The sequence below is a fragment of the Hyperolius riggenbachi genome, chromosome 5 (genome assembly GCF_040937935.1).
Source record: "Hyperolius riggenbachi isolate aHypRig1 chromosome 5, aHypRig1.pri, whole genome shotgun sequence".
Lineage (NCBI taxonomy): Eukaryota > Metazoa > Chordata > Amphibia > Anura > Hyperoliidae > Hyperolius > Hyperolius riggenbachi.
The window spans coordinates 382,744,458-382,767,948 of NC_090650.1; the positions used below are offsets into that span (position 1 = coordinate 382,744,458).

At 45.4% G+C, this 23,491-nt stretch overlaps 1 protein-coding gene across 7 annotated transcripts in view; it reads left to right on the forward strand.

Annotated features, from left to right (window-relative positions):
* Positions 1–23,491, forward strand: part of LOC137519052 (neural-cadherin-like) — a 150,746-nt gene that overhangs the window by 97,356 nt on the left and 29,899 nt on the right. For all 7 annotated transcript variants that reach the window (XM_068237673.1, XM_068237674.1, XM_068237675.1 and 4 more), the window contains 4 exons: positions 12,441–12,718; positions 14,389–14,603; positions 19,429–19,556; positions 21,742–21,857. In XM_068237673.1, coding sequence (XP_068093774.1) covers positions 12,441–12,718; positions 14,389–14,603; positions 19,429–19,556; positions 21,742–21,857 — 737 coding nt within the window. The remainder of the gene's footprint in view (positions 1–12,440; positions 12,719–14,388; positions 14,604–19,428; positions 19,557–21,741; positions 21,858–23,491) is intronic.

Consider the following 23,491-nt stretch of genomic DNA (forward strand, 5'->3'; position numbering starts at 1 on the left):
TTATTTCCAACTGATCTTAATTTCGATCGATTTTTGTTTTTCCAATCGACTCTTCAATTGATTTTTTTTTTGGATAGTTGTTCTAATCGATTTTCATATAAGTGAACAAAAATCGATAGGAAAAATGATCGATAAATAGATCTGAAAAACAAAAATTGATCAAATTTCAGATTGGTCATGTTGGAAATAATCGATCTGGCAGATAAATCTGCCAGAAAATTGTATGGTGTTTATATCAGGACAAGGTTCAGCAAGTAACAGAGAGTTTGGCCAAAAGATCTTAAGCCTGCCACCAATGCCAAGGTAGACTCTTCTTGGGCAGGACCTACACTACACTATGCTACCCTAATCTAATAGATGCTAGTCATCCAAGTCTTTTTTGGGGGGAGGGGGAGGGGTGTTTTATTGGTGGGGGGGGAGGGGAGGGGGAGAGGTTTTTTTTTTTTTATAATAACAAGTATTGGTAGATTCTCCTCTGGAGCACCATTTGCTATGCACTTTTACTGTGTCTCTGTGATGCTCCATTCCTCCATATATATAATTAGACGTCCAGAGTTGAGGAACTCTAAGCCTCACCTAACCTAACCTGTGCTCTCTACCCTATCACTATAGTCACTGAGAGTCTGCTCAGTTTTATTCTGTTTTTCAGTCTGCTCATCTGTGTCAGTCCTAACATCATAACATAACATGGAAAGAAGTAAAAATGGAAAAGTAAGTCATTGTCCTGAGTTGGGGGGATTATACTCACACCTGCTGAGTTGGGGGGGGATTATACTCAGCTTTTTTGAGATGGTTAGCCTGTTGGTTAAGTAAATAGTCATCTGTGTCAGTCTTAAAATCATAAAATCATAAATAGAATAAGAAAAAAACTTAAAAAAAAAGAAAAGAAGAATGCTTGGAAAGGGAAGGTGTTTTTTTTTTTTTTTATTATAATTGTTTAACTTTTTTGATTTTTTTTTGGGGGGGGGGGGGGGGGCTAAAATAAAAGAAGGGGAAATGGAGTCCTGAGTTGTCCTGAGTTGGGAGGAATATACTCACCGCTCCTGAGTTGGGGAGATTATGCTCACCTCTTTTGAGAGGGTTAGCCTGTTTGTTAAAATGGTTGCAGAGGGGCCAGATGCTTTATAAGCCGGCTTGATGTTTGCGGTGTGGAAGCAGAGGGCATTGGTATGCTGGAGTGGTTGAGATGTTTTATAAGCCGGCTTGATGTTTGCGGTGTGGAAGCAGAGGGCATTGGCATGCTGGAGTGGTTGAGATGCTTTATAAGCCGGCTTGATGTTTGCGGTGTGGAAGCAGAGGGCATTGGTATGCTGGAGTGGTTGAGATGCTTTATAAGCCAGCTTGATGTTTGCGGTGAGGAATCAGAGGATATTGGCATGTTGGAGGCAAGCTGCAGCTTGGAGGCAGAGAGTATTGCTGGGGTGGCTGGAAAAGCTTCCTTACATGCAAATCATCACTCACCCAGGATGATGACATTACTGCTGGACATTTTGAATCATTTTCACATTTGATGGTATAAAATTTGAACAATATAGCAATTCTAGTAATAATTAAGGTTTTAGCAAATGAAAGCGAATTGCCAGCTCATTAATTGGTAGCTGGATTACATGCCTCACATGCATCCTGGCGGCTGGAGTGGTGGGAGGCAGGCAGGCAGGCGTTGGCAGTTGAAAGGCCTCTCCCAGGGTTGGTATTTTAGGCCCAGTGAATAATCCTTGGGAAATTCGGTGATCCTTCTGTTGATGAAGCACTGCAGAAGATGCGGCCTCATGTGCTGCCGGTTGTAACCGCACAGTGCATTTCCGTTGGGGGCCAGCAGTTCGTAGGCATTTGCGATGGTGTGCACCACACAGGAGTACTTGTCCAGGATGGTGCTTTCCTGTCGATCCACCATCAGAAGTGTACAATTTTTCACGGGATCCTTCGTGTAATCCTTGTAGCTCTTCTGAATCTGGTTTAGGGCCACATCTCCAAAACCCTGGTAACAGCTGTCTGCCACCACCACCTTTCTTCCATCGCATGCAGTGACAAAGGAATGTGCACGTTGACTGTCGAAATGAAGCTGGATAGTGGGCTCTGTTGTTGGTTGGATGTTTGAACGCACATACCTTATGCAGGGAAGACCAGAGGCATCCTGAAATTGTTGTTTCAGCAGCTGCACAGCTGCCAACAGCACTGAAGTACGGATCATCCCAGTGCCTTGCAGGTGCTCCTTGTCATCCATGTCCAGCCCCAGGTCTGGCAGCCATTCCTCTGGATCGCTCAGCCTCCTTCTCTTCACCCACCGCTCTCCAGTGGTGGCCTGGCTGCTGTCAGCTGGCTCCTCTCTTTTCCTCTTCATCCCCTTCCTCGGTGTGTCTGTAACATGGCTTGGATCGCTCACCTTCCTTCTCTTCACCCACCACTCTCCAGTGGTGGCCTGGCTGCTGTCGGCTGGCTCCTCTCTTTTCCTCTTCATCCCCTTCCTCAGTGTGTCTGTAACATGGCTTGGCTCCGGTTTCATCATCCTGTTACCCTATTTAGCCTCTGTCACTGTCCTCTGGTCTCCTTCTTACCAAAAGTCTTCTTTTTAATAATAAAAACCGTCTAATTCAGCTGGAGAGTCTAAAGCTGCTGCAATTCAAAATGGCCGCCGGCTCTAGACTGATTTCCAACTGACTTTAACTGCCAGGCCGCATGCAGGGAGCTCATGCCGATGATGTCATTCTGCAGCAGAGCTGAATCCTCTGAGGTTACTGGTCAGTTGGGAGATGGCTCTTCTGTCCAAATATTAATTTCTGACATTTTCTCTACTGTTTACAAGCTAGTAACATCTTTTTTTTAACCATCTTTGTTAATTACATTCTAATATCTGATATTATTTTAATGAATGTAAGTAAAAAAAAAAGCATAGCAGTTGTCTTGGTTTATTTTTATTTTTTTGTCATTTAGTAGGTAAACTCTTGTGAATTGATCACACTTCATATATAAATCGTATTCAGTTAATACCTCATTGATAATAAATATACATTTTAGTCTAACTTTTCATCTTACAGCAGAACCACTAAGCATTAACCTTAAAGAGAAACTCCAACCTAGAATTGAACTTTATCCCAATTAGTAGCTGATACCCCCTTTTACATGAGAAATATAATGATTTTCACAAACAGACCATCAGGGGGCGCTGTGTGACTGATTTTGTGCTGAAACCCCTCCCACAAGAAGCTCTGAGTACCGCGGTACTCTGGGCAAACTGCCACAATGTAACAATGTTCACAGACAGGGAATAGCTGCTTACAGCTGTCTCTAACAGCCAAAACAGCTAGGAGCAGCTACATAACCTGCCCACAGTAAAAATGTCACCATGTAATAAATGTCAGAATGCAAATCAGGGAGAGGAAAGATTTTACAATGAGCAAACACTGACTAAATCATTTATACATAATTATGGTAAAAAATGAAGCACTTTTTTTACTACATTATTTTCACTGGAGTTCCTCTTTAAGCTTCCACTTACCATTTATGGGCATATATTCCAGCATTTGCAGTTAGAATGGCTGTCATGCTGTACTAATGTTCAGTAATTTAAAATGTTGTAATCATTTGGAAAGTTAGCTTGAAAAACAAATAAAACATTGTTTTAAAAAAAGAATGGCTGTCATATGACCACTGGGGAGCCATTGCGTGCACACACACACACACACCATACCAAACAGCACAAACACACACACACCACGCACACACACACACACCATACTACACAGTACACACACACACACCACACAGTGCACACACACCACACCATACCACACAGGGCGCACACACACACACCACACAGCGCGCACACACATCACACCATACCACACAGCGCGCACACACACACACCACACCATACCACACAGTACACACACACACCACACCATACCACACAGAGCGCACACACACACACCACACAGCGCGCACACACATCACACCATACCACACAGCGCGCGCACACACACACCACACCATACCACACAGTACACACACACACACCACACAGTGCACACACAGCGCACACACACACACCACACCACACAGCGCACACACACACACCACACCATACCACACAGCGCACACACACACACCACACCATACCACACAGCGCGCACACACACACACCACACCATACTACACAGCGTGTGCGCACACACCACACCATACCACACAGCGCGCACACGCACACACGCACACACACAAATGTATTCAATCTTGTGCACTGAGCTCACCAAGATTTATGGTGAAAAGTCGCATACGCAAATTAGCATAAAAGAAGTGAGAAGGAACCCTTAAGTCAGAACTGACATCAAATAAGCAAAGCGGTGCAGGATACAAATGAAGTCCATGTAACAATCTAAAATGTTACCTTTTTGTATTGTGTTAAAGCAAGATTGCTGCCAGTGTTCCCTCACGATATATTAAACGTAGAGTAGACCTCACCTGCTACATTTTTCTGGTGTGAAAACATATTTGATTCCTGCGTGTGTTAGCAGCAGAGGGGTCTGCTGCAGTGATGGTGGCCTGATCAGGGTTCTACATATAAGCATGTGCAATGAACTGTTGATGCGCGTCCATCTTAAAGTGGATCTGAGATAAACTTTTACTCATTGCATAATTGTGTTCCTTTCATATAGTTTATAGGGCATTCCTCAAGCCAAATACGTTTTTTGTTTTGTTTTAATACTCAAATTCCCTATAAACTAAACAAGCCTCACCCACAGCTCCTTTTGTGCCTTGGCACTGTAGCAAGGGCTTATGGGAGCTCAGTCTGGGCAGGAGGAGGCGGTTACTAGCCATTGATTTCAGAGGCAGAGGGAAGGAGGAGAGGGGACTGAATTTACACACAGGCAAGCTGATAGCATATCCAGCCCTCAGCCTGTGACAATGTGACAAACAGAACACGGCTGCTCTCATTGTATCACAGGAATAAATAATCATAAACTTTTGAAGCTGTTTGCAGCTAGATATGTGTAAACTATCTAAACTTTAGATAAGATATATAGACAAGTTACTTGTTATAGTTATTTTTTTTATCTCCGATCCACCTTAAAGGACTCCCGAGGTAAAAATAAACTAATTGTATCTATCCTCCTTCTCCTAAAAATGACTTTTTAAGATATTCCACAGTTTTATTTTATATTTAAATCTACTTTTTAAGTTTTTACTGTTTTATGTTTTTTGCTCAATGACACATTCATTGAAGTATGCCAGAGCTAAAATCTGTGAACTATTTTCCCTTTTTATCTCTTTCCTGCTCTCAGAATCCATTTTCTGCTAGCAGAGTGTTTTATAGTTGTAATTTTTTATCAGTGATGGTCACACTGTAGTCTGACCCAGTCCTGACAGGAACTGTCATTTACATACCTGATTTTTAACTCTTTCAGGTAGAGAAATAAAAACAGGACACAGCATAGTTATTTATGTGCTAGGCACTGTACATACACATGTTTATCTCATCAAGGCACATGTTACCTGCCGTCTTCCACCCAGTGTTCTATTATTCTATTGCACTTTGTCATTTTTCTTCAAATTGCAATGCCTAGCCTAAATCCAAATCTGATGCTAAAATACCTTCCTGGTGCCTAACCTTAACCACTTTACATAGTTGCCAGACATGAATCCCTTCCTTTCTGGTGCCTAACCTTAACAGCCCTCCCTAGTGCTTAACAAATAACATTAAAGCAGACCTGAACTCAGAAATTCCTCTCTGCTCTAAAACATAAATCCCAAAATAGCCTTTAAAGAAAAGCATTTATTTTGTTACATCTTACAGAACTCCTGAAATAAATCTGCAGCGTATCTACTTCCTTGTTTCATGGAAGCAGAGAAAGGGTTAACATCCTGTGTTTAAACATTAGCTGTGTTTGCCGAGTCTTTCTGTGCTGACACAGCTGAGAGCTCAAATTCCACTTGTGATTGCTTACAGATGAGGGGGGGGGGGGGGGGGTTGGACAGGCTCTTCTCTCTAAAAACACACATGATGCATTTCTTTCTGTTCTCCTTGTGTCCTGTGCAAGAGTTCAGGTCCACCTTAATGCCTTCCTTCCTGGGCCTTTAGTCAACTCACAACACTCTGTCTTAACAATAAATGATGCTTGCAACGTGTACAAAAATCTTGCATTACGTCACAAAGATAGTGCCTATAAATCTCAACTTTAACAAACATGTAAACTAAGGCAAGTATTTTGCCAGGTGGTTCCATATTTTTGTTCACCCCCTGTAGTCAGGGGCATAGCCATAGCCACAGCATCTGCTATGGTGCCCTGGAACATAGGAGGCCCAGCTGGTACTATAAGGGAACCAGAGAGGAACGTTCATTAAAAACAGAAAAAGCTTTTATACATACCTGGGGCTTCTTCCAGCCCCATAAGCATGGATCGCTCCCACGCCGCCAGCTTCTGCTTCCTCTATCGCCGGTACCGGGTCCCGCCACTTCCGGCGGACGCGGCCAATTCTCCGCATCACAGGGGCTCCCTCCATACCCGTACGCATGAGGCTGCGCAGTATGCAGCCTCACGCGTACTTATATGGAGGGAGCCCCCTGTGATGCGGACAATTGGCCGCGTCTGCCGGCCGACTGGCGGTAATCCAGGCAGTGGAGGACGGCGGTGTGGGAGCGATCCGTGCGTATGGGGCTGGAGGAAGCCCCAGGTATGTATAAAAGCTTTCCCCCAACGTCTCTGGTTCCCTTTAATGTATTCACCATTAACTTTCTTGTGTTCCTCCATCCTCAAACTTTGCATCAGTTCCCATCGACTGTGTGCGGTGCTGACTGCGTGAGACTGTAAATTGCTCACAAAACGTATATCCATAGGGTAGGGGCAAGTCGCATTTCTTAAAGGGAAGGTCCGAGCTATTAAAAAAATGAAATCTACTTACCCGGGACTTCCTCCAGCCCCTAGCAGCTGATCTGTTCCACGCCGCATCTCCGCTCTCAGCCGTTGTCTCCCAGTGCTGAGGACGGCCTCTACTGCCCCTGCGCGAGCGCTTCTGTCAATCAAGTCCGTGTGGCCGGTGTGTTCTGCGCAGGTGCAGTACACTCTGGACAACATGGATTTGATTGACAGCGGCACTCACGCAGGGGCAGTAGAGGACGGCCTGGTGAAGCCCTGTCAGGTCCGAGAGCCAGCGGCAGAGAGTGAAGCTGCGGCGTGGGACACATCAGCTGCTAGGGGCTGGAGGAAGCCCGGGTAAGTAGATTTCATTTTTTTATTCCAGCTCGGAATCTGAGGGCCCCATGATCTCTATTTACACCACTGCCTGTAGTTCACAAATGCATTTGTGATAGAATTTGCACATTCGCAAATGTGCATGTTTGCAAATTATTGCATGTATTTGCCAGCAACAAACTTTTGTATCATAATGCCCAGCATGACCTTAAAGTGAGAACTACATGGAGGCTGTCATATTTTTTTCCTTTTAATCCATGCAGATTGCCTGGCTACCCTGCAGAGCCTCTACATCTAATACTTTTAGGGCCTGTTTCCACTTGTGCGGTGCGGAATCGCCGTTGATTCTCCGCTGACGAAATCGCATGCGGGTGCGATTACGCATGCGTTTTTTTACCGCGATTTCGCATAGGTTAGTATTTATGCGATTTTAACCATGTCACTGCCTGTGTGATTTATCAGTTTCTATGCAAAATCGCGGTAAAATACGCATGCCAAATACGCATGCGATCTCCCTATTAAATACATTAGCGGCGATTCGCATAGCGGTGTGCTGGGTGCGAATTCTGAGGGCTCTTCCGTGCAGATTTCTCCCGTACAGAAAAACGCTCAGAATTACTGACAAGTGGAAACAGGGTCATCTGCTTGTATTGGCTATCCGAATCTGCATTCAGACAACGCATATGGATTCACGATAGTGGAAACGGGCCCTTAGCTATAGACCCTGAACAAGCATGCTGATTGGATGTTTCTGAATTCTGACTGAAGTCTGTCTGGATTAGCTGCATGCTTGTTTCATGTGTGTAATTCAGACACTACTGCAGCAAGTGAAATCAGCAGGATGCTAGGCCAGAATGACAGTAGGTCTTCCCAGGCAATTGGAATTGTTTGAAAGGAAATAAATATGGCAGCCACCATATCCCTTTCACTTTAGGTGTACTTTATCCAATTCCGGATGTCGCAGATTGAAATCTACATCCTGGCAGCGATAAGAGAGGCTACCTAGCGGCTAGCAGGAAGTGACGTCAGTGGAGCGCAGGCTGGAACGAGGAAGAGGTGAGTGATCCCTGCCCGTTGCCTCTTATAGCTGCAGCCAGCGACGCAACTTTTTAAAGCTGGAGGGGAGCGGAGGACGGGGGACCCAGGCGAGGGAGGGAGGGGTCCGACCCCCCTCCCCGCCGCTAGGCCCAATACCCCCTTCCTGCCCGCTATCCCCTCCAGCTCGGGCGGCCCCTCACACCCACGGCTGGGGGGGGGGGGGGGCGGTGATTTATTTAAAGCTTGCCTCAGGCGGCAAAAAGTCTAGGGCCGGGCCTGGTAGCTGAGCTCCATGAGACGGTCCGGAGCAGATATCATTGGCTCTCAGCCCTGTGATCACTGTGAGTCAATTACAATTATCACAGTACTAAAATAGGAAAAAAAGGATTTGGTTCTTAAAGGGCCAGAGCCTGCGGGTCCCACCAGGGTTAAAGTTCAAGTGGATTGCAATAGTCAATAGGGCTGGAGTTTGCAAACACAATTGCATATGTGAATCTGTTTGACTTGCACATTCGCAATCACTTTTGGTTGGCAAGCGTCACACACAGTCATCAAGTCAGGGGCGTTGCAATCAGTATAGCAACCATAGTGGTTGATATGGGGTCCGCGGCAGCCCTACGTCACAGGGGGCCCGTAGCTGTCAGATGACTCTTTTTTTCAACAATTATAATGCTGGCCCGCCCCCAGATAATTATAAAAGAGTAGCCCCCCGCCCCCCTCTTCTCCTAAAGTCGCTGGTGTGTGGAAGGGGACTACTTCCGGCTGCAGCGCATTGATATTCTCTGGCGGCTGGCCCGGCAATTACTCTATAGTTCCGGGCTTCCGGCCAGCCAGGGAGGAAGGAGTGACGTCGCGACGGCCAGGCTCAAGGAGAGGGAGCGGACCGAGGACTGGCTGCGACTGGAGTGGAGGAGCGTGCCCTGGAGGCGGTGGCCTGCCTGGATTGGACCCGTCCAGGCTCGGACTGACCCACCAAACTGCCGATGTTTCCATCGGTAGGCCCTGCCACCTGGGTGCCCCAGAGCTGAGGAGGGGGCACAGCGCAGGAAGGAGGAAATTGGGCACAGAGCGGCGGGGAGGGGGGGAAGCTCCCCCCCTCCCTCACCTAGGGGCCCTCCTTTCCGCGCTCCCCCCCCCCTCCAAAATTGCAGCCAGCAGCGGCAGCGAGCGGGAAATAGCATACCGGCATTCAGATCCATAGCTCTGCGTGCCGCTGCTGGTCTCCGTCTCCTGCACTGATGCTGTCCAATCACGCTCTCGCAGTACTTCCTGTGAGAGCGTGATTGGACAGCATCAGTGCATGAGACGGAGACCAGCAGCGGCATGCAGAGCTATGGATCTGAGTGCCAGTAAGCTATTCCCCGCTCGCTGCCACTGCTGGCTGCAATTTTGGAGGGGGGAGCGCGGAAGGGGCCCCTAGGTGAAGGAGGGGGGAACCTTCCCCCCTACCAAGCTGGGGGAACTTAGACCTGGCTCTGCCTACCTAACTGGGGACACCTGTGACCTGCTTACCTAAACTGGGGGGGTGATGGGCTCCAGGTGATGGGGGGGAGGCTTCCCCATCCTCCCCGCTGCGCTGTGCTCAATCCCCCCCCCCCTTCCAGCATGGGAGCCCCCACTAACTGGGGACCTGCCTTTGTGGGGATATCTGCCGCCAATCTAATTGCATTTTGTTGGGAAATCTGCCGCCAATCTAATTGCATTTTGTGGGGATATCTGCCGCCAATCTGATTGCATTTTGTCGGGAAATCTGCTGCCATTTGACTACTTTATGAATTATCATGAGGCATGTAACTACTTGATTATTTTATCTAAAATGTATCTGGTCAGACCTAATCTCTGTGAATAACACCGCTACTTATTTTGTTTTTTGTTTTTTTTAAAGTCTGCCCATGACCCATCATGACCACGCCCATGTTCCAGTGCGTGGTGACACTCATTTATTTTTGCTGCAGCCATATACCTATTGGAGACTGTCCTCAGAAGTGCTCACAATCTATTCCCTACCATAAAATCATGCAAAATGTCTAGAGTACATGTGTATGTGAGCCCAAAATGGGGGGGGGGGGAGGAGGAGAGAGGGCGGGCCCGAGGCTGGAACTTCCTCGGTGGGCCCTTAGTGTCCCAGTCCGACCCTGGCTACAGGTGTCCCTTAGCATTAGGTAGCCAGAGGTACCCTTAGTATTAAGTAGCTAGTGGTGCCCCCGACTTAAGGGGGATCTCACCAGTGGAAGGCCGAGAGCTGGGTGAATAACTTCTAATTTATTTAATGTCTGCTAAGGACTCTGCATAGGTATGGTGGGAGGGAGGAACTAAGGGAGCCACCATTCCAACATCAGGCGCATGTAGGTACATGCCTACAGTGCCTTATGATAAATCCGGCCCTGCACATTGTGAAAACAGAGTCCATTACAAAGCAACACAGCATGTTAGTGTGAATGTACCCTTATTGTCTTAAACTAGGCATTCAAGTGAACCTTAAGTCAGGAAAAAAAAATGAGTTTTACTCACCTGGAGCTTCTACCAGCCCCCTGCAGCAGTCCTGTGCCCTCGCAGCCACTCACTAATCCTCTGGTCCCCCGCTGCCAGCTAGTTTCATTTTTGCCGACAGGCCCGTCAGGACTGGCCACGCATAGCTATCTCCGCATTCCCGTCTGCAATTAGCGCTATTGTGGGCCGCAACGCGTACAAAAATACGCGTTGCCGCATATCTATGCGGTCGTAATACGGCAACGCGTATTTTTGTACGCGTTGCGGCCCGCAATAGCGCTAATTACAGTCGGGAATGCGGAAAAAGCTACGCGTATGCGTTGCCTGTCAGCAAAAACGAAACTAGCTGGCAGCGGGGGACCAGAGGATTAGGGAGTGGCTGCGAGGGCACAGGACTGCTGCAGGGGGCTGGTAGAAGCTCCAGGTGAGTAAAACTCATTTTTTTTTTTCCTGACTTAAGTGTCCCTTTAAGCAATATTGCATTATTGATTTTAATTTTAAATCCCATTTTAATATGCTTTGTCTGTCACCAAGTTCTGAAGTGTTTGCTAATCCCTATATAAAAAAAAATGTATAATGCTCTCACTGCTAATGTATAATGCTCTCACTGCTAATAATGTATATTGCTCTCACTGCTAATAATGTATAATGCTCTCACTGCTAATAATGTATAATGCTCTCACTGCTAATAATGTATAATGCTCTCACTGCTAATAATGTATAATGCTCTCACTGCTAATAATGTATATTGCTCTCACTGCTAATAATGTATAATGCTCTCACTGCTAATAATGTATAATGCTCTCACTGCTAATAATGTATAATGCTCTCACTGCTAATAATGTATATTGCTCTCACTGCTAATAATGTATAATGCTCTCACTGCTAATAATGTATAATGCTCTCACTGCTAAAAATGTATAATGCTCTCACTGCTAATAATGTATAATGCTCTCACTGCTAATAATGTATAATGCTCTCACTGCTAATAATGTATAATGCTCTTACTGCTAATAATGTATAATGCTCTTACTGCTTTGGAAGTGTTCTCTCCCTTCTCTGTAAATTCTTCCTTTGCACACATTATCCTCGCTTTGGGCCAGCTACCGTAAGAGCCAGTTTTCCTGCACACTAGAGGAGTGCCATTTTAACCACATGAAAGTATTAATATTATTGAGTTATATAGCGCCAGCATCTTCCGTGGCGCTGTACAACAGCATACAGGGTATAACAATACAAAAATATACAATACAATAATTAATACAAGACAATGGTGGATTACCGCTGATGCAGTGAACACATCAACTACAGATTTTTACACAGGGGTGGGAGGTACGGTATGTACACACATTACACAGATTGTCAGGCAAAAGGGGAGGAGAGTCCTGGCCAAAAGGCCTTATATTCTAAATGTTTAAGGTACAGGACAGTAGGTAAGGGGAAGCTGTGTATGAGATGGTAGAAATGGTGGTCAGTGGGCAAGGTGTCCCAGGTAGGAGAGTATGCTTGTCTGAAGAGATGAGTTTTCAGATTGCGCCTAAAAAGAGTAAGTGTGGGTGAGTGGCGAATGTGTTCGGGGAGAGTGTTCAAGATGAGGGGAGAGGATCTAGAGAAGTCTTGTAAGTGGGAGTAAGAAGCAAGTGACCAGAGTAGAAGACAGGAGAATAGTAGAAGTAACTAACATGTTAATGTACACAGCATGGAATGACGTTATATTCTTCACAGATAGAATCAGTATTGGGCATACAAGTGGCGCAGATTGGGGAGAAGGAGTGTGAGAAGGCGCAGTGTAGCCACAGGACTGGATGTGTCACTCAGACGACTATCAAACATTTCCCCACCATGGTGAGATCTACTAGTGTCTCCTTCGGATCAGTGACTGTTGTGACGCAAGTTCGCTGCTCATGTGCTGCCCGAGAATATCAACACCTATCCTGCTCCTCCTATCCAGCCAGCCCATGTCTGAACGGAGGCATCTGTATAGACACCGCTCTCGGATACAGGTATGTGGCATTATGAGATACACAGGTGAACAAATAGTTATTTTTTTCATTGCAAAAGGTTAACAACAAACTACTAGTTCTTTATCTGTGCAGTTGTACCAGTGTGGTTGGCAGCTCCCCTGAAAACTAATGGAAAACTATAAAAACTGTGAGTGGCTGTGCAAATACTAATGATAGCAGAATAGTGATGAAAAGTTCAGAAGGTCATCATTATCCTGGCAATTATCTAGTTATAATGCTGCGGGCAGTATATCTATGCCCCGCAGGACTTCAGTTAATGTCCCAGGAGCGTAGATATACGTAGATATACGCTCCCGTGCATGTTCTCGTCACTGCCCGTTAGTACACCAAACACAGTTCTCATTCAGCGATCAAAAATCCTGTGATCAATGATCATCGGCATCAATGAGATTCCGGTGGTCATTGGCAAAAGAGAAAGTAAGGCATACAAGCATCTACATTCATCACTATAAATAAAAATACATAAAATACCCCATTAATTAACCCCTTACCTCCTCTCTCATAGTTACCAAAATAAAACAAGTATATAATAATAATAAAAGTGACATTTTAAAAAAATACATAAATAGTTACCGAGGGACTCAACTTTTTAATATGTATGTCATGAGGGTATATTACTGTTATTTTTGCAAATAAGGGCTTGTAATTAGTGACGGACGCAAAACTGAAAAAATACACCTTATTTCAAATAAAATATTGTTGTCATACATTGTGATAGGGACATAATTTAAACAGTGTAATAACCGGGACAAATGGGCAAATAAAACACTAGGGTTTTAATGACAGTAGCATGTATTATTTTAAAACTATAATGGCTGAAAACTGAGAAATAATTAATGTTTTAATTTTTTTCTTATTATTGCAGTTAAAATGCATTTAAGATAAATAATTCTTAACAAAATGTACCACCCAAAGAAAGCCTAATTGGTGGCGAAAAAAAACAAGATATAGATCATTGTGTTGTGATAAGTAGTGATAAAGTTATTAGCAAGTGAATGAAAGGAATGTGAAAATTGCTCTGGTCCATAAGGGAAAAAACACTTAGGCCTAGTGCACACCAGTGCGGTTCTGCTGCGGTTTGCGATCCGCTTTCGGGTGCGGATCCGCCAGGGTAATGTATTTCAATGGGCTGGTGCACACCAGAGCGGGAGGCATTTTGCAGAAACGCATACTCCCGGGCTGCTGCAGATTTTGGATTGCGGATGCGTTTCTGCCTCAGTGTTAAGTATAGGAAAACCGCAAACCGCTCTGAAAAACGGCACTTCAGAGCGGTTTGCCTGGCGTTTTTGTTACAGTAGCTGTTCAGTAACAGCTTTACTGTAACAATACATGAAATCTACTATACCAAAACCGCTACACAAAACCGCAAAACGCTAGCTGAAACGCTGCAGAAAAAGAAGAAAAAGCGTTTCAAAATCTGCTAGCATTTTGCGGATCTGCTAGCGGTTTTTGGTGTGCACTGGGCCTTAGTGGTGAACCAGTTAAGACCTGCAGTTTTCAATGTAGAGGTGCTAAGTCAGCCTTCCTCCAGTCATCCTTCCTCAGAGCATTTTTCAGTGTTGCATTGCTGCTTCCGCTTATTGCTATGTGCTTACAGCAACATGTAGACGTGTGAATGGTGGTTACCCTGATCCGTGTTTGTTCCTCAGGTGTAAATGTTCTCCTCTACACTCTGGACCTGAGTGTCAGCAGACAAAACGCTCATTCACTGGGCGTGGCTATGCCTGGTTTCCTCCCATGATGCTCTGCTTTGAGAGCCAGATCTCCTTGGATTTCATTACTGAAGCTCCCAATGGTCTTCTTCTGTACAATGGCCCCATGTCAGCCAGCAGTGGTGGAGAATCGGAGGATTTCATAGCTCTAGGTAAGGCTGTCATGTCCCCCTTGACCTGTATAAGAAACATAATAATAAGGTTGTGTGTACAAATCCTTATTTGATTGGCCAATGACTGGCCAATTTGACCACTTCTATGTAGTATGAAGGCCGACAGATTTTTTAATAATATGAACAGATTGTGTAGGCAAGCTTTCGTGCTACATGGGAGTGGTAAAATTGGCCAATCAAAACAGGATGTTTATATGCACCTTAACTGACATGCAAAATTACAGGGGAGCTCCAGGTGGACAGCTGAATACACAGTTAAAATACAGCATATGTGAAATGTCTTAGGCTAAGTTCACAGTGGGACGTTAAAGTCGCACGTTAAAACAGCATTTAACGCAGAATAACTCACTGCAATGAAAAATCAATGCCCCATTCACAGTGCACACGTTACGTTAGTGACTAACGCTGCACGTTAAGTAAAAGTACTGCATGCAGTGCGTTATACACGTTATTAGCTGCGTTGGACTGTTTGCACATGCTCAGTAATGACTTGGATGCATACTTTTCATTGCCTGTATTTTTTACTGTATCTTCTGTATGCAACGGTAACGCTGCGTTGCCACTTTTTGGGCGCGTTGCGTTGTAAGCTTGCGGTGCGACTTTAACGTGGCATCAAAACGCAACGTCCCACTGTGAATCTAGCCTTACCCTCTATAAGATGTGCAGCCACCCCATCCCATGTGTACAGGAACATGTACAGCTCTCTTGGGAAGCAACATCGCCTCTTCCATATGTTACTCCCCATTCAGTCTTCCTTTTGTATTTTAAATCCTCCTGCTCCATATGCAGCTGCCCCTTTTCCATGTCCAACCGCCCCCTTTGGCTCTTTGAACTTTGTGTCCTTTTCTGAAATCCAGCCCTGCATACAGTTATCCTATTCATTTTTGTCCCACAGTATTGTCACCTGTGTAAAAATGACAAGTTCCCCCAGCTCAAAAAAATAATTGCTAGGAGCTGTTATTACTTGTATAATGTATCATTAAACTCATTCAGAAATCTATGGGTGCTGCTCTCTCTGCATATGGACAGGATACTGAATTTCCTCAATGATGACACTGAATCCTTGTGAGGAAAACAAAACAAAACTCTGATCTGGGATTTATTGTTCAGCCTTAACACTTGTAATCAGTGTTTAAAAGGAACCCGAGGTGAGAGACCTTTGAAAGCAGCCATATTTATTTCCTTTTAATCAATAACTGTTGCCTGGCATCCTGCTGATCTTTCTGGTCACTAGGGTCTAAATAACACCTGAAACAAGCATGCAGCTAATCTTGTAAGATTTGTCATAGACAATTGATCTGCATGCTTGTTCAGAGTCGATGGCTTTAAGTATAAAGGTGGCCATACACTGGTCGATTTGCCATCAGATCGACCAACAGATAGATCCCTCTCTGATCGAATCTGACTTTACTGCAAACAGATTGTGAATCGATTTCAGCGTGAAATCGATTCACCATCTGTAAAGCTGCCGCTGCCGCCGCCCCCCCCCCCCCCCCTCATACATTACCTGATCCGGCCGGTGCGAGTCCCCCGGTCTCCGCTGTATTCTTCTCCGTGCTCGGCTCCAGGAGGAATGTAAATACAAGATAACATTATCTCCAGTTCAGATGAGTCCGGCTTTCTCTGCAGGGAATTTGTAAGTCCTGTGTGTAACTTATTGAATGCTGTTCTAGTAAAAAAAATGGTGGTAGTATATAATATGCTGTAAATAATCTTTTAGAGCAAAGAAGAAATGCTGGGTTTCATTCCGCTTTAAGTAAATTGTGCTAAAATCTGATGAAAGTGACCAGTGCTGGAAGGTATATCGATTGCTGCTCCCTGAACCGTTTCCAATCACAACGTAATGAAGAACAGAGGCGCCAACAGGATAAAATCAGTTCTTAAAACTTTTAAAATTGCTTAGGAGGCAGTGGTGGACTTACCCCCTGCAAGCAGACACAAAAACTGTGTATTTAAAACAATAAAATTTATTGGAACACTCCAGGGGTTTTTGCAACGCGTTTCGCAGGTATATTCCCGCTTCCTCAGGCAATAAAAAATAGGAGTACACACAGTACAGTCTCAAGGTCATGATAAGCACATCTGTGTAATTTTAAAAGTTTTAAGAACTGATTTTATCCTGTTGGCGCCTCTGTTCTTCATTACTGTGATGATCCGCTCAGCTGGCTGCACAGGCAGACAGCTGTTTGTCCATTTCTCTAGTCTGTGGGCTGCAGGTCTCTGGAACAGAGACCTGTCTTTCCATTGCAAGTTTCTGTTCTGTTCTCTTGCTGGGGAATTTGCATACATTCGTTATGCAAATCCGCTACCTGCCTTCTTTGATGACTGGCACTATAAGAGCTTTATGTTTCCCAGAATGCTTTGCTGGTCATTTCCCTTCCATGCTCAGTTCCTGATGGACACTGCTGGAGTGTCAGCCATTGCTATCTAGTATAGTTAATTCCTGGGGGTTGCTTTAGGCTCCCCTTCTAGCCCAGTCAGGTTGTATTATCTGTATTGCCTGTTCTGTCTTGTCTTGCCTGTTTGCCATTGTCCTGTCCCTATGGTGGTTGACAGGAAATGGTTCTGATCTCTTCTTGGAGTATAGCTGGTGCAGCGGTTGCTACCAGCTATCTCTTCTGTTCTGTCTTCTGGGATCGCGGGATCCTTCTGTTCTGTCTCCTGGGATCGCGCTAGCTACTTTGTGCGAGCGCTGGGGATCCTTCTGTTCTGTCTTGTCGGTCGCGATTGCGCTGTCACCAGCGGCGGTTGATAGCGAATCGCTCTGTCTTGTTTAGATCGCACTAGCCGCTAGCGTTAGCGGCTGTGGATCTTTCTGATCTGTGTTCCTGCTTGGATCACACTTGCTCTGGCGGAAGAGCGGTGGATCCTTTCTGCCTAGTTCCTGTTTTTCGTGTGTCTGTCTTGTCCGCTGCGCTTGCTACAGGCTCGGTGAGGTAACCGTTAAGCAAGCGCTCGCGTCCCCTGTTTCATGTTTGTCTGTTTATGGTTAGTTAGGCGTGCTTGTCTCTATTGTGCTTATCACGTGGAGATCGCGCATAACCGCGTGCACTGTTGCGAATGAGTGCGGTGTTCGCGGTTAGCTAGCGGTTATTTTCCGTATCTTCTTATTGTATTTGCTGTGCCTTTGCTACCCTCGTATTCTATTCTGTTCTGCCTTGTGTCACGTCTCGCGATCGCACCTCTCGCGATCGCGTTCCTATTTCGTATCTGCTGTTGTGTGTGCGCGGTCGCGGGGTGGCGACTGGATTGGCGCACACACATACAACCTATCCCTTTTGCTCAATCTCATTCGCAATCGCCTCTCTTGAGATTGCGTTCTGCGCTTCGTACAATTCCTGTCTGGCACCTGTGGAGGTACAGAGGATTGGTTCCTCTGCACTCCCCAGCGCCATCTGCCGACAGGAATTTCCCTCTACAGGTGCGTAGCACCTTTTGCTGGGTTCCTGCAAATTATACGCTTGTGGAGGATCTCCGCCGTGTCAGCGCACGCGTTGTGCGCTGATCACGGGGAAAGTTCCACAATCGTGACAATTACGTTATAAATGATATCCACCCCTGGTGGAGGGGGGGGGGGGAATACACCTTTCTCTCTCCCGTCTACAGAGAGCGACTTCTTAATCCTGAGTGAGGACAGGCTAATCTCCTCACCTGCCTGTACAGTGGTTACTTGGAGGTAACCCGGGTTTGTGAGTATATATTATACTCGTTTCATTTACCCAATTGTCAATACTTACTACACTATATTGGGCTCTCGGTTCTCTTTTTACATATATGTTTCCAATCACAGATTGCATGCCAGATCAGGTGAACATCGACCAGTGTTTGACTTGAGTTACTGCATTGTGAAATGCAATGGTTGTTAAAGCATAGAGGCAGATATGCACCCAGTATAACAAGTTAGAACTCTTTACTGAAGAAAAACATACATATACATCACCATCAGGAAATGCAGCATGCTCAGAACAGAGAGAATAAAGAGTGATTACAGGAAATGACAATCTCATGAAGATTACCATCACGTTTTACACACAGTGACATCTTGTGGTTTTTTACTATACTGCAGTTTAAGGTAATAATGCTGTAGATACGTTCAACAATAGTTCCTGATTGGCTGACTACGCGGCCCTCCCCGTTCAGTCTGTGAGTGCAGCTGTGAAATTATAACATGAAGTTGATATTAAAGAGAACCCGAGGTGGGGTGGTGACAATGCTATCTGCACACAAAGGCTGGGTCTGCCTATACAGCCCAGCCTCGGCTGTTATCCCATTCCCCCCTACGTCCCCACTGCTGTCCCCCATAAATCACAGTCACGCTGTCGACATGCAGCGTGTCGCAGCGGGCTGTGTTTACCTCTTTATTGTCACTCTCGCTGCTCCCCCTGCCTCCTGCATAGCTCCCGCCCGCGTCCCATCCCTCCCCACTGATTGGAGGGAAGGGACGCGGGCGGGGATCGGAGCTATGCAGGAGGTGGGGGGAGCGGCGAGAGTGACAGTAAAGAGGTAAACACAGCCCGCTGTGTGTCGACAGCATGGCTGTGATTTATGGGGGTCAGCAGAGCGCAGGGGGAACTTAGGGGGGATTGGGATAGCAACAGAGACTGGGCTGTATAGGCAGACCCAGCCTCTGTGTGCAGATAACATTGTCAGAACCCCACCTCGGGTTCTCTTTAAGGCATAAAACTGAAGTTAAGAATTCTTTGTGTACCACTTACAAAATATAATAGTGTTTCTTTATTCTCACCTGGAGTTCAGTGTTAAGTAGTATTCTCATCATAGAAATGTCTCTGTTTCTCTTTTTCAGCTATCAACAATGGTTCTCCTTCTTTGGCTATAAACCATGGATCTGGCTCTCTCTTGTTGGAGTTTATAGAGAAGGTCAATGTGTCAGACCAGCGCTGGCATAATCTGAAAATCCTGAGCAATGGAAAGGTAAACTATCACTTGCATTACAAACTGATCAGTCACTGTGAAATGTACAGCTTAAAATAGGGGATCCAGTTAAATTTAAGACCCCATCACTATTTATTTAATTTATCCTAAAGTAACCCAAAAGCCTGTTGCGTAACTAAGGAGCTTGGGGCCCCAGTGCGAGTTTCACCTGGGGCCCCAAGAAATCCATTGAAATGGAGCCTCAAAACTTACCAAGGACAGTTTCAGTGTCAAAGAGGTGTATTTAAAGAGAAACCGTAACCAAGAATTGAACTTCATCCCATTCAGTAGCTGATACCCCCTTTCCCATGGAAAATATTTTCCTTTTCACAAACAGATCATTAGGGGGCTCTGTATGGCTGATATTGTGGTGAAACCCCTCCCACAGTGTGATGTCAGCGCCTCACAGCACTTAGGTACTGACATCACAATGTGGGAGCCTTGTTGCATTGTGGGAAATAACAGCTGTTTCCAATTGCCAAAAATGCAAGCAGCACCTCCTTCCACTGACATCACCTGCCAGCAGTAAAAATGTCATCATGTGATAAATGTCTGAATGTAAATCAGGGAGAGGAAAGATTTTACAATGGGCAAACACTGACTAAATCATTTATACTTAATTATTGTAAAAATGAAGCACTTTTTATTACATTATTTTCATTGGAGTTCCTCTTTAAAGCGGTTTAAAACTCTGACAAAATATTAAACAAAAATGTGTTTTCCTACTTTTTTATAACCCATGCAATTATCATATTTGCTTTTGTGCACAAGTATTATAATTCATTTATAAACTATAACTTCCCAAATTTCAGTGTATTTAATTTGAAATCTGCTGGTGCATTTTATTCATAACTGTTGTAATTCTGTTTTAAATGCGGCAATCGGTGATTTCTGAGCAGTGTTTCACTCCAGGACTCATTAGCATAAGTTTCTGCACAGCCAGAGAATGTTTACTTAATTGTATCAAGTAAAGAATGTATACAGAAGATAAGATAATCACCAGTTCAGATGAAGCAGCCCCTGCAGAAGAAAAAGTCAGTCCTGTGATCTAACCCTTTAAAAGCTCTTTTCCTAAAAAAAAAAAAAACATTGTGTTAGTATATTATATGCTGTAAATAATCTTTTAGAGCAAAGAAGAAATACTGGGTTATATTCCACTTTAATGTAAGAAAACCGTTTATTGAGGATTACCACTACACAATGCTTATATAGAGGTGTTCCAGCATAGCAGCATTGCAAACAGTAACATTAATAAGATGGATGAAGGAGGGTTGTTAAATCCCCGGTGAGGTCACAACTTCTCCATCCTCTAATGCTATGCCACTGTCAAAAGCCTTGTAATGAAAAAGCACTGCAATGTACAGCATTGCCTTCTGCTACACTCATCTCCCCGACAAAGCCGTCTTCTTCCACAGCTTCCTGGCGACGCTTTCTGCTCATTCTTCTGCCCGGCGTGCTCCTGGGGAGTGCGCACGTGGCACGTCCTGCCTCTTCTGTGCACGGTTATTAAACCCTGGCCAAAGAGCATCCATTGCTGTTTACCCTTTGTCTCGGTTGCAGCATGGCTGTTGCTAATCAGTCCTGTCAGTCACATTGCCAGTCCTTCTTTCCAGTCCTCCAAGGCAGTCTATCTGTCTAGTCTGCGATTGAGCTCTTGGCACACTTCATGCTCTAATTTGAACATATGACGAGGCTTCCTGTTGCAGCTGCTAGTAAACACTATAGACCAGCGGTCTTAAAACTCTGAGGCTTTTTTACCGACCCCCCCACACAAAATGTATTATTTATAGATGCGGTCAGCTACACCTTTAAATATTGGTGGTCCGCATAGAGAATGAAGCCAGAAAGCAGTAATTCGCTGGTTTCCAATCAGGTGACACTGCTGTCCAATTGGACTGCAGGTTGTCACCTGGGTATGCGTCACTGTCTGGCCGCAAAGACTTATACATCATTTTATGTATACTCCGCCCCCCAGCAGTCTGAAGTATGTCGACTTGGCTCTCGACCCAAAGCGTTTGGCGACCCCTGCTATAGACAATGCTACCTTATGATATGCCAATACTGGAGCAACATCAGGGATGCTGTATATTAGCATTACTGGTCAGGAGTTGCCTTTCTGTGAAGAAGATTTTAGTAGGGGTATAGATGTACGATTGTACAGATCTGTAATATTGTTTTTGCACAGAGAGTAAAGATGGTCCTTGATAACTGCCTGGATGAGACGTTTAATGAAGACTTGGATGAGACATCTACAGTGCGATCATGGTGTGAAGCATCTGGGGAGACTCCTGGGAGTAAGAGGTAATAAGAAATTATTAAAAAAAAAATGAGCCCTGTTTGTCTGCAAGTGATTGTCCAAATATAAAGGCGTTAAAGAGAACCTGCAACAAAAACAGCACCAGCATTAATACTTACCTGGGGCTTCCTCCACTACCCTGTTGTCTGTGAGTGTCCATTTGGTCCCAACCGTTCCTCCACAGTTAACCCCAGTAACGGGTACTACTGTAGGATAGCAGAAGGGGAAAAACACAGAGAGATCCGGGAGCCCAATCTGGTGTAATATGGTTAGTAGATCAGGATGTAGCTATTAGATAGCATAAATTATACTCACAAACATGGGTTGCAGTAAAGGCAACCACTTGTGTCCGTAGGTGGGGAAGTACCGTCCTCACTCGGCCTTTTGGGTCCTTTGAAGGTCGCTGCTCCAAAAAACGATTTATCGGTCGACTAATATCGGCCTAATCTCCCCTACTATCGAGAGGGGTGTTAACTGTTTGGGTAGAAGTAATGTATTGGCGCCCGGACACACAAACACTCTGTGTTACAGGCACTGCTATTGACCTGATGAAGCGGTTGTGACCGTGAAACGCGTTGTCATCTAGTGCACCATTTAAATAATTCCTTTTACTTTTGAACTTCTGTTTGTCTCTATTTCCAAAAGGGACACCTATAAGGTAGGACAACCTATTTCTACTAATAGTTGGATACTGCCATATAGAGTATTTTAATTCACATCTGTATATCCTTTCCCGGGCGCCTCCTACTTGTACCCAAACAGTCGGGTACTACTGCACATGCGTGGCCCTGGCCCTGGCCATGAGCTTTCTTGGTCATGCTCGAGTGCCCGGGGGTGTTCTGCACCTGTGCAGTTACAAGCCTTAACTAATTGCGCAGGCGCAGAACGCTCCCGGGTGCCTGAGCATGCCCAAGGAGGTGTGCAGCCAGTAGTTCCTGCCTATCGGGGCTGACAGGGGTGTTACTAGGATCCTAGGAGATCTGGGGCACTTTTAGGCACTCAAGACAAAAATTGGGTGGAGACACGCACCAGAATGTGGGTGTGGTCATGGGTGGGGACAAATTTACATGAACTTAACAGCGGTCTAAGTAGGCGTGGCCAGCAAAATGTTAATTGAAGCCCCCCTCTCCATTAATACAAAAAATAAATAAGTAAATGCAGCATATCACATACATAGGCAGTGCCACTTAAAAATAACTGGGCAGAGTTCCCTGGCTTCTGTGCTGGTTGGTCTGGCTTTCTGCTGGGTGGGCTGGCCTGTTGTCAGGTTGTCTGGCAGTCTCCCCACAGCATTCCCTGACCCACTAATGGACCTCTCCGATGCTTCCATGGGCCTCACATTGAGGCACCACAACTCCCAGCATGCCCCATAGACGAACCACAGCTTCCTGCACGCCCTCATAAAGGCACCACAGTTTCCAGCATGCCCCAATAGAGGCCCCACAGCTCTGACTCTGCCTGGGGAATAGATCCAGGACATGTGCCACTGATCTTTGGGGCTAGCAACGCCCCTGGGGGCTGACATCAGGAGAACGTAGTGGACCAGACAGACACCAAGGGAACCCATGGACCTCAGGGGCCTGGAGGAAGTCCTAGGTAAGTATAACTTGTGTTGTCTCCAACACATTCTTACTTTACA